The sequence below is a fragment of the Bactrocera latifrons genome, unplaced genomic scaffold (genome assembly GCF_001853355.1).
Source record: "Bactrocera latifrons isolate USDA-ARS-PBARC rearing strain unplaced genomic scaffold, ASM185335v1 scaffold_213, whole genome shotgun sequence".
Classification (NCBI taxonomy): domain Eukaryota; kingdom Metazoa; phylum Arthropoda; class Insecta; order Diptera; family Tephritidae; genus Bactrocera; species Bactrocera latifrons.
The window spans coordinates 297223-309707 of record NW_017535664.1 but is presented as its reverse complement, the minus strand read 5'-3'; the positions used below and the strand labels follow the sequence as shown (position 1 = coordinate 309707).

General features: G+C 35.6%; 1 protein-coding gene across 1 annotated transcript in view; it reads left to right on the top strand.

The window, feature by feature from the left end:
- The window catches only part of LOC108968399 (acetyl-coenzyme A synthetase), a 29259-nt gene extending 18587 nt beyond the window's left edge, over window positions 1-10672 (top strand). Inside the window, exons 2-6 of the mRNA XM_018932426.1 lie at window positions 7403-8141; window positions 8206-8360; window positions 8428-8596; window positions 8683-8872; window positions 9756-10672. Of these exons, the coding sequence (XP_018787971.1) occupies window positions 7403-8141; window positions 8206-8360; window positions 8428-8596; window positions 8683-8872; window positions 9756-10201 (1699 nt within the window). The 3' untranslated portion in view covers window positions 10202-10672. The remainder of the gene's footprint in view (window positions 1-7402; window positions 8142-8205; window positions 8361-8427; window positions 8597-8682; window positions 8873-9755) is intronic.
- The last annotated feature ends 1813 nt before the right edge of the window (window positions 10673-12485 follow it).

Below are 12485 nucleotides of genomic sequence, written 5' to 3'. Positions count from 1 at the left end.
CACGTTCGATATTCGTACGAAGTTCATAAATCGACGCTGGCTTGTTGGAAAAAATCATAGACTTGACGTAGACCCACAGGAAATAGTCTAATGGCGTCAAAGCGCACGACAGAGGTGGCTAATTGATTGATCTCACTTCGTAACAACAGATAACACGTTCACCAAATTTGCTTTTCAATAAATCGATTGGGACATTCGCTGTGTGGCTTGTAGTGCCGTCCTCTTGGAACCACATATTGTTGAAGTTCATATCAAACAATTCGGGCCAAAAATATTCGGAGTGATAACGATTCCCGTTCACGGTAACGTACCGGTCTTGATCATAATGGAAGGTAGTACGGCTCAATGTAGTGGCTGGCCCATAAATCGCACCAAACCGTAATTTTTTGGGGATGCTATACTGACTCATGGAGTTCGTGTAAAAATTGCTGACTGACCAATACCGTATATTTTGTTTATTGACGAAGCTATTCAGCCAGAAATGAGCCTAATTGCTGAAGATGATTTTTCGATGAAAATCTAGATAATTTTCAAGTTGTTGCTCAGCACAATTCAAGAACATACGAAAATTCTGTTGGTCAAGCAGCTTCAGTTCTTGCGTAAATTTGATCTTATAAGGCTCTAGGCCAAGATTTTTCGTAAAATTCGCCACGACGACGTCACAGAGATGCCCTACGCTTGAGAATGACATGTATGAGACTAATTTTGATCTTCCTCAAGCGGTAGCAATATTCTCGACACTACGGGCACTTATTTGTCGGATTGGGACGGAATTTGTTTGCACTGTGCGCCTGTGGATTCAAAATGGACGATTATGACGACCGTAAATTGGTCGTAGTGCTTTTAAAGTTGAGGCCACTGACTCCAAATTTTAATAATTTCTACTCCTTGGATCTAATATTTTTCCATGATGAAATGGCAAACCTTACTGAAGAGAAAAATAGCGGGGAAAAATATGGGGGCTATTGGTCCACTTTTGTAGCGTCCCTATTTAAAAAAACCGTTACTACTAACTACTTTTGAAAGTATTAAAAATAAAAATAAAAATGAGCAAATATTTAAGAAGTTTAATAAACGTAGGTGATCTCATCATATTAAATGGCTGTATTTACTTCAAAAAATCGTGTATACCTCTATCCAAGATGTTTTGAGAGTATGTAGAACCCTATAAGAGGAGCTTGAAAGTTATCAGCAACTCTCTATAACTGCTCTTGCTAGCATCTAGCAACCTAACTCCCCATATCATACCTAAAGATGATATGATGRCATTTATATAGAAATCTACATTTTACCGCTTCACGCATATCGTAACACAGCTGTTGAGCAACAATGAAATATTTAATTAACAAAAAATGAAAAAATAATAATTCATCATAATTATAAGACACCTTCGTGTGGGCGGCGTAAATCATTGAAGTATTAGCATTAACTCTTAAAAGAGATTAAGGGGTATTAAGCGCAATGGCTTATAATTATATTATATAAAATAATCGCATAATTGTTGTTGTTTTTAAACGTTCTCATGAATAAGAGTCTATCAGACATACAAACGTGTTATTGTGTAGAAGTTGTAGACTAAGCGTCGTCAGTGGGTCTATAAAGATTTTATTGCTCTTTTCTTATATTGCTGGACATTCAAAAATATGGGTAGCTACTTAGCTTGCTTTTATTTTCTTGATGAAAGTCTATTWGCCATAAATTACTCAGCAGTGCTACTTCATTAGTCTGCTTTTTTAGATACCGTTTTCTGYACTTTCTAGCATTTTTAATAGAACTTTATTTTTTTTTGCTCACATGTTTCATTTTACATTTCAAAGCGAACTTTGCTTGCACACGTGACGTAACGTTGACACATTTTCCGTTTTGTACATCTGGCCGACTGATTTTTTTATCGCAAAAAGTTTATGCAACGTTGTTTATAATTAACAGGTGATTAAGAAAATTACCTATCAATGGATCATAAAATATTGATGTGTGCTAAATCTATATTTAAGTGCAATTATTAATTGGGTGACATCAGTTTAGATTAGGCTTGTTTTTCACAATATTACTATGTGATCTTTTCCTACGAGTAAATTATTAGCTGACACTGTAACAAAGTTAAATATACTCATATATTATCAAAGCATTTTATTATATCCTAGATTTAATTGAGGCATGCATCGCGCTCTAAGGTCTATTGTGCCACTCTGTACACAGCGAATCGGGTAGATCAAAAAACCGATAAACTCCAGTATCCTGTTTGGTAGAATTGAGGCGATGTGATCCCTATTCGGATACATAGATCCAAGGGCCTCTACAGACTGTTGTGCAGTCTACCAACAGTTGCTTGGAGCATCTACATATACTATGTAACCTTAATAAGTTTAAAACTTTCTTTGGATGGGATTCTACGGAGATTTTAGATTGTTTTGTAGGTATCGACAATATCATTACCTTTTCTACAGTGGCTGTTCTTAAATTTTACACGCCTCAAGCAACTCGACCAATGTAAAAAATATTTGAGACGTTTGACAAGCTCTTGAGCTTTAGTTGGAAACCAAAATCACTCCTACATCACATATGAACGCAATGCAGAGTGTATCAGATAAGGTAAGGTCCTTTTGAAAAACGATATTTCGAAGATGTTTGTCGTTGTGTAAATTGTCGAAGTTAGGCCAGTTTTGGAAATTTTAAAGCGGCTTAACCTCTGAATGTTAAGATTGTATTTCTATAGCGTACGATTGATCGAACTCAGGTCCTTGTATTGACGAAATCTCTTCACGAAATTTGGCATGGATTAATAGGTCTACGCCGCAAATGGAAGACATCCGCCTGCAACAATATCGAAAAGAGAGCAAAAMGGGCATCGATTGACTTATAATGWTGTAGAGAACCCATTGGCRAAAGGTGGGGTCTCTCACCGAAAGTGGTACTMTGGTTACACGACACCATAGTTAAGCCAAATGTTCGGTGCTCTCGTATCCTCTTGTGTTCTACTACTAGATAGCAGCGCTTCGCGGGAGCTTGGCTATCGCCAGAGATCTAGTTATATCTTTGCCCTCGCTAAGGCAATCCTCTTTCTCGTTTTATGGCTTTTAACAGGCCATTTTCCTATTGACGGCCATGCTGTAAGGCGTTATATGTGGTGGAAACAAAACTTTCGTTTTGACTGTGCTGCGTTTGGAAGGTCAAGACTTAAACACTTGGGCGCGCATAACTGCAGACATTCCACCGAATTGGCGGGAATGGTAATCAATCGCCTGTGCAAATTTGTATTGGCTACTAAGCGTTTTGCTAATTTATAAGTTGGAACACAGGAGTTCTACTTTTCTATGGCTCAACAAAGGACTACATGCGATCTCTCTAGATCCGCCATCTAACCTACCTTATGTCAATGGCAACGCTACAATCGTCGAATAAATTGTTCACATCGGACAACTATAGGATATAGTTGCCAAACAAACTGATTAATGAAAAATATGATAAGGATATTTGTATACCCTTTATATATGTGTATGCTATAATAAGTGTGGAGGGAAGTATACCATAGCTGCGGTGCAGCCGAAGTTACCTTTTTTGCTTCTTTTTAATTAGCAGCTGGTGAGTAAATATGGTGTTTTATAATTTATGATAAATGTCAATTTGGAATTCCATTGTAACAAAAGCGAAAGGTCGATTTGACCTTTAATTCGTCACAACGAAACCAGCACACGTTTTACGAACAATTCGTTGAGGTTATAGAGCGTAAAGTAGACCGGCGTTTTCTGCAAGCAATTTGACATGTTGTATGCAATTATATGTAAAATATATAAAAATAATTGTTTATYGACTTTGGTGCGTGCTTACCAATCAATACGGGTTAAAGAACTAACCGCTTGCAAAATTTACTTCCGTTCGCCTTGCGACAGAGCACGTTTCATTGTTTCTGCTAATCCGTGTTGTCATAGCAGTTGACCTTTAATTGAAAATTACATAATGGCAACAAACACTTTCTATTAAGTGCTTTTGTTTCACTTGCTTTGCATAMCATATCTATACATACATACATATGTACAAGTGTTGTGGCAAATACAAAATTAYTAGACATTGTATTGAAACATTATTGCTGCTTAAACGCCAGCCATTGCTGGAGCACAGTTCTTTTTAGCCTTGGCGTGTATTATTTTTCCAAATGCAATATAACTGTATTTAGTGAAATTGTAAATCATTTCAATTCATTTTATTCAATTCGATTTGCAAGTACCGTATATGCATACATATAGTTGTATGTATGTAAGCATTTAGGTGTGTTTGTAATACATGTAAAACGCTCGTGTTTGCCTTTTTCGAAAGTCTGGAATTTTAATTCGCATTTAAATTCAAGAATAAATATATACATACATGTATATGTAAGCACTTAAGTGTGTGTGTGTGTGTGTGTCTGTGTGTGTGTGCGGTGTTTTTAAGCAATTTGCAATTGGGTTTCACGCATTAAAAGCGAAATTTACAATACCTTTGTATGCATCAGGTGGTGATACACTGAGAAAAATGCACTGCTCAMCCTATAAGRCGCTTCTGAAAGGTGAAAAGAGAAATAATCAAATAACTAAGTGCTTATTTTGTGTTATGAGTACTGGTGAACCAGTTTATGTAATTGAATTTATTTCTATACTTCTGTGCTATGGCGTTTTACATGCCGAATGTGTGATATAATTGATATGAGTTCGCATATTTTAAGACTATATTCAATTTTATTATAATATGCCTGCCGTAAAAAGCGGTGTGCAGTGAGTATACGTATCGTGCGTATACCCAAATTACGTAAGACAATTTCTATTACTTGTGAGTGTGTGTCTACTTTTTTCYATAAAATTGTCGATGCGGGAAATATTATACGGATCATGCTGAACAAATTTGCCCAAGACACTATCAGTCTAAAAAATCTATCAATGAAATTCTTCATTCCTGTGATAATATGACATAAACCGCACCAAACCATAGTTTTCTCAGGATACAATGGTGACTAACGGAGTGTGGATTGCTGCGTGACCAAAAACGCATATTTGCTTATTGACGAAGACATCCAGCCAGACATGAGCCTCATCGCTGAAGATGATTTTTCGATGAAAATCCGGATTATTTTCAAGTTGCTGCTCTGCACAATTCACGAACTTATGAAAATTCTGTTGGTCAAGCAGCTTCAGTTCTTACGTAAATTTGATTTTGTAAGGATATTGGCCAAGATCTCTAAGCGAAATTCGTCATAACGGCGTCACAGAGATGTCCAACGCTTGAGAATGATGTGCGAGAGACGGAGTCTTCCCTAATTGATGCGCTTTTTTTGTCTCACTGGCATGTGAACATTTTGTACTGTGCCTGTGCATTCAAATTTCTCAACTAGACGCGCAATTGTTGATCTGACCGGACGAATTTTGATAATAATAATTTCGACTCGACTTGGTTCGCATATCTTTCTATGATGAAATGGCAATCCTTACTGAAGAGAAATATAAAAAGAGCGGGAAAAAATATTTGCTGTCCCTATCGGTCTACTTTGGTTTTGAAAACCCCTATAGTTGTCCGCTCTGACCGATTTCGACAAACGCTCATTAGAATATCACAATGCGCAACCTGACGAACAWATCTTTATGTCTCTCTGTTCTCTCCGTGAAGAATATTTTAGCSCATACGTATATCATGAAATATCATATTTTGGCTTTTTGTTCAACCAGAACGTTGCTGATCTTGCTGGCCTGAAACAAGTAATATTTACCTGCCATTTCTCTACCCTCAAAAAACGACGCTTTTTGTATCACCTAGTTTTATCTGGATAAAAAATCGTTTTTCAAAGCCATAGTTAGTATTAGTAGTTCCCCTTTTAAGATCAAAGTTTGTTAAGAATTTTGAAGACGGAACTTTCAAGTATTGAWTAATTTTATAAAAGCTATCATGCATCACTCTTAAGATTTCGGATCRCTGATTCGTGTAGTAAAATATGTTGATAATATACTGGCTTACTAAGGTATTCTTGACAGACAAAGTCTCTCAAAGAAATTGGCGTTATTATAACGTGTCAAGAGGCGGTTTGAAAAATARGACAAGATAAGCCAAGAAACTAAAATGACTAGGCATATATCAGCAAAAAAGAAGAATTGTTTTCTAATCTTCAAATACTGACGGCATTAAGCAAACCAAATATTTACCTTAATAGAAGGAATCAAATATTCTGTTGTTTCCAGGTCACAACACGTCAGATATTTTGCRAAAAGAAATAMCTAATTTTATCAATAGCAAAGATTYTTTTATTAACMAATTTCCAGAGAAATTTCTATCATGAAAGAGTTTTAAAGGAAGTCGTCAGTGAATACTTTTGTGACGATTTCCATTTTTTGGGTTTGAAGCGAAACTATGAGCTCACTATTTTGCAAAAACGACGTCGAGTAGAAGAAGACCCTACTTTAATCAAGCGCATCACTACTGCGGACGAGATGAAGGTTTATGAATATGAGTTCGAAATTGTATAAAAATCAAGCGAAAGCCCCTTAAAAAAATTTTGCCGAAACCGAAAAAACCAAAATTCGCTGAATGCACTCGGCCATCCCAACCGCGGCTTGTAACAAATGTATGGAAAGTTGGATTTATGACAGACTTGTATTGGCTCAAGAACCTATTTCGAAGTTGATAATAAAGATTTGTATGGAAATACGTGAAAATATAGTAATTTTTCTTTCCCAGTTCGGTTCAAATTTGATCATATAATATACAYATGTTTATATATCTATTTTATCTCGATCCATTAACTCCTTTGCCAAACAACCGTTCTGTAAGCAAAATTAAAAAAATTAAGAACAAAAACTTTCAAGGGCATTGAAAATCTTAGCTCAGTCTGTGGTCTTACCGGAAATGATAGTAAAAGACTTCAAATCATAATTCAGCATACAAATTGTATAAATGCAAGTGTTCTATAACTTATGTGGTCTTTAGCATAAATCGTCAATTATCAATTATGCCGTGCGGCGAGTCTAATTGGGAGCAAAATTAAAGTCAAGCATATTATAATTACTAAGTCACGGCCAGGCTAGATAGAAAAGCTAAACGTACTGATAATTGAATGCTTCTGAATGATCTGATGAATTTTAGGTTATCACCRTCACTTAGAGATACCCGACGTAATCATATTGATAAGCAGTAAATCACCAACAAAAACAAGGCGACAACTATTTTACGGTTTGATGGTAATTGAACACACACACACCACACATAGTACATGAGATTGTACTATCTTCTCATTCGAGGAAATTATTTCGCTGTTAGCTCTATTCTGCGAGCATTACATACATATATAACGGTTTACTTTGAAGAGTGTTATATATTCAGAAAACTTCTGTTATCTAATATCAAGTCACATTAACACGCTATTTATTTTACTCATTTCTTTCAGGGAAGGCAATCATCCTGACGACTATTCTCGTGGTCTCACATATCGTAAATTGCTGGAAGAAGTCTGCCGCTTCGCCAACGTACTTAAAGATCATGGCGTCAAGAAGGGTGATCGTGTCTCAATCTATATGCCGATGATACTTGAACTGCCAATCGCCATGTTGGCTTGTGCTCGCATCGGTGCTGTACATTCCATTGTTTTCGCCGGCTTCTCATCCGATTCGTTGGCGGAACGTATGTTCGATTGCCACGCAAAGGTGTTGATCACCGCTGATGGTGCTTGGCGTGGCGAGAAACCATTGTACCTGAAGGCACTGTGCGATGTGGCATTGGAAAAGGTCGAAGAGATGGGTCACACGGTGGAAAAGTGTATTGTGGTGTCACATTTGAAACGTGTAACACCCTGTGCTGAGGATCATGTCGAACAGGATATACCGTGGACGGAAGATCGTGATTTCTGGTGGCATGAGGAGATGGAGGACAAGGAGCCAGCCTGTTACCCCGAGTGGATGGAGGCCGAAGATCCACTTTTCATGTTGTATACAAGCGGTTCCACYGGCAAGCCAAAGGGTGTTTTGCATACTACAGCGGGTTATTTGTTGTATGCGGCAACAACATTCAAAATTGTCTTCGACTATAAGCCAGGTGATATTTATTGGTGCACAGCTGATATTGGCTGGATCACCGGACACACGTATGTGGTGTATGGACCATTGGCTAATGGTGCTACATCGGTGATGGTGAGTGTTTTGGATTTCTGAAATATTTGTTCAATGATTTGATTTTCCTTGTAAACTCTTACAGTTCGAGGGTACACCCTTCTATCCGGATAATGATCGTTTTTGGGCAGTGATCGACAAATACAAGGTGACACAATTCTACACCGCACCCACAGCTATACGTGCATTGATGAAGTTCGGCGAAGCACCGGTTTTGAAGCACAATCTAAACGGTTTGAAGTGAGTTGGAAAACATTTTATAGGCTTAGCCTATAAAAATATATTAATTGCCGCTATTTCGTTAAAGGGTACTAGGCAGCGTGGGWGAGCCCATCAATCCCGAAGCTTGGCTGTGGTTCTATCGTTATATTGGCAAAGAGAAATGCTCGATTGTTGACACATTCTGGCAGACAGAGACTGGTGGTCACGTGATCACACCCATTCCCGGCGCTACGCCCATGAAACCGGGTTCAGCGGTAAGTTATTCTTGCTGTTTTTTATTTATTTATTTTTTTTTTGAATGAAAAATTTAAATATAATATAATTTTCTTTTGTTTTACAGTCATTCCCATTCTTTGGCGTTAAGCCTACGTTACTCGATGAGAGTGGTGTTGAAATCAAGGGCGAAGGTGAAGGTTACCTAGTATTCTCACAACCATGGCCGGGTATGATGCGTACTTTGTTTGGCAATCATGAACGTTTTGAGAGCACATACTTCTCGAAATTCCCTGGCTTCTACTGCACTGGAGATGGTGAGTTGGGTTTTGGTTTTTCAAAATTTTCGAAAATGACAGCTACTGTAATCTTCGTATTTCTGAGTGCTTCTGGCACTAGAACCCTTTTTGTTCATTTATTGTTTCGAGTACTTTTATGGTTTGCAGTTTGTGTCTTTTCTTCTTCTGATCTGATGAGATGGACGACTTTACATCCAATGCTTAYATATTATACTCATAATTTGATCTCTTTGCGATGATTACAAACAGAGTCCAGAGATAAGGTCCGAATTTCTACCTGCGRATTTTAATTTTCGAAGGTGAAATAACCTCTTAAATACTTTCGAGGTATYCTAATGAGTCTTAAGAGATAGACACAGTTCTCAATATAATTTTTTGTCTGTTGTTCGGAAARATATCTTTGCTTGTTGAGTTCCCATATTGATAAGACAAAATCTTCTAAGTTCATTACTTGCTGAACACAACCATCAAATCCTTTCAATTTGATCTATGTGGATCCAAATTTAGATTTTTTTCTAGACGAACTTCAAGTAATCTACAACTAACTGAATTAGGTTTGATAGGCAGGTCAAATATCGGATCATTATAGATAACTTTTTATTATCATGGACTTACTGTTCCTAATTGCTGAGCTGCCTATTACTCAAGAAGATGCAAGATTTTTCCCATCTTTGAGCCTTGTATATGATAAATCACGCTATGGGAATATCTTTTTTTCAAAATCAAAGTAGCCTCTTTCACACCAATCAAATTATCTGAATCTCCTCATATCGCTACACGAATATATAGGAATTCAAAGAACTTTGTCGATTTTTTTTACTAAGAAAATTGATATTTTGCAAAAATACTGTTAATATAATGSTTTAGTTCATATTTTCAATAACTCCTTTCTAATTTTCAGGTGCTCGCCGCGACGCCGACGGTTACCTCTGGATCACCGGACGTGTCGATGACATGCTTAACGTGTCGGGACATCTTATGTCCACTGCCGAAGTGGAATCAGTGCTTACCGAACATCATCGTGTAGCCGAAGCTGCAGTCGTTTCGCGACCACACGCAGTGAAGGGTGAATGCCTCTATTGCTTTATAACGCCAAATGAGAATGAAATATTCGATGCCAAACTCGTTTCGGAATTGAAGAAATTGGTGCGTGAACGCATCGGACCATTCGCTATGCCCGATGTGGTACAACATGCACCCGGTTTGCCCAAAACACGTTCCGGCAAGATAATGCGTCGTGTRTTGCGCAAAGTAGCGYTGAATGATCGMAATGTTGGCGACATCTCAACGCTGGCCGATGAGAGTATCGTGGATCAATTGTTCAAGAACCGACCGGCGGAAAAGTAAATAACTGTAAAGCAAGGAATGTACAACTGCGACATGCATACAGACAAAAGTAGGTAGGGTGGTACATGTTTGTATGGAAAGAGAGAATATAAAAGTTTTAGAAATAATTTGTAAAAAGTAGAAAAAGGAAGAGGCGCCGATGGCGACGATGTGCAACGATACAGTTAGTGGGCAGCGAATTGGTACTAGGCAATTAAAAATTAGCTTAACAATGCAAGTGCTTAAGATTTGAGACAAAAATTGAAAAATGAAACACAATGAGCGTTGAAAATGCTCCACAACACTTCAATACAAACCAAGTTTTTCTTGCAGCTTTTTGGAGAACAAAATGCAATTTTTGAAAATTTTGATTTTTTGTGTATRGTGCAAGCTCAGTCGTATTATGCAAATGTATCCATAAATATGTATGAACTCTCCAAATATTTTAAGTGCGTAAGTAAATAAGTTTTCTTTAAGTTTTAAATTTCAAAGCATATTCTGGGCGCATAATAAGAAAATATTCGTGCTTTTTATTAAATTCATCAAGAAATTCAACTGAGAAAGACATTTTTTATAACTTTCGAGGACAAAAAATTTCCAAACAATGTTCGAAAAAAAATATTATCGAGAGAAACATTTTTCAAAAAAAGAATTTAAAACAATTTTCGAAAAAAAATATTTACAAAAAAAAAATTATTTCAAAACAATGTTCAAAAGAAAAATATTCGAGAGAACAATTTTCAAAAAAAAATTTCAAAACAATGTTCGGAAAAAAATATTCAAGAGAAACATTTATCAAAAAAAAATTTCAAAATAATTTTCGAAAAAAAATATTCGAGAGAAATATTTTTCAAAAATATTTTTTTTTTCAAAAAAAAAAGGTTCGAAAAAAAAATTCGATAGAAAAAATTTTTTGTTGACAAACAAGCGCAATACCAGCTATTTGAAGCTGAGCATATTCTCAGCGCACTACTGTTATCAGCTAGGATAATTTCTATAACCTCCTTTGACTARAACTCGTTAATTTACATTCTTTTTCTTAAATATTTTGAAGCGCTAAGTTTGGGAGAAATTTTTGATAGCCAAAAAATTTAAATTCAATAAGTTTCGTTTGTTATAAAAATTGTATTTGCCACTGTTGCTTGCCTCAAACAGCTGTAAAAAATTTTGATATAATTTTTTAAGTCTCTGATTATGCGCCCGTCAACTGTATGTACATTTGTAGCTCGCTATTCCAATATATATTTAACAAAAATGACTTGTGAAGTATATATGTATGTATACAAACATATCGTCACCTAAAATGCAAAATAACGTATGTATGATCAAGAATCGCTACCTGATTAAATAACCAATAGATAACCATTTTATAACCGAAACTCAAATTTTGTTTCAATATGATAACCATTTTATAAAAAAAAACTCAATTCTTTTCATTCTGTTATACCGTTTTTCCTTCGCCTGTAAACTTATGAAAAGTGATGTTACCTTATTTTGCATTTTAGGTGGAGATATATAGATTACTTGCAGCATTGAAAAATAAGTATGTACGTAATTATGTAGTAATGAAAATATAATTAAAGGCCAAGGCAAGTGTAAAACAAGGAATCAAGTGCACCACAAATACACTCCTATATACAAACATATGAATGTATGACAGTTTGTGGTAGAATTCTTAATTTTAACGAATTATCTCATACACATATGTACAACATATACATATATGAAATACATATGTAAGTAGTTTTAAACTAGTTTCTGTACAACTACTTAGCGCATTGGTTTATAGAAAGCATGTTTAGCAATTAGTTTTTAATATAACACCATGTTGATATGAATGCACTCGTTTTTTTCGCTTATAATTAATTTTTATTTAATGAATTATTGCTTTTTACTTTGGAATCATTGTAGATTTTTAATGTGATAAATGCGTATATATTAATTTAAAATATATAAATGTATATTAAAATATATTGTCATGTAGATTTTTTATTATGTTTAGACATGTATGAACTTGTAAGAATTATCAGAAATACATAACAAAACAAAAACAATAGAAAACATTTAAACACAAAACTTTTAGTTTTCATACCACACAGAAGGCAAATCTTACATATGTATGTACATATGAACAATATGACACATAGTGGGTAGACACTGTAAGAGGTAAGTGAAATGCTTATAGTTACATTTTACATTTTATTATACACAACTTTTTGGTAAAATGCTGCAAATTAWGCATTAAAAAAGTGATTGAATTAACTTTTTTCTATTTTATGAAAAAAAAAAATATATTTTTTTATTT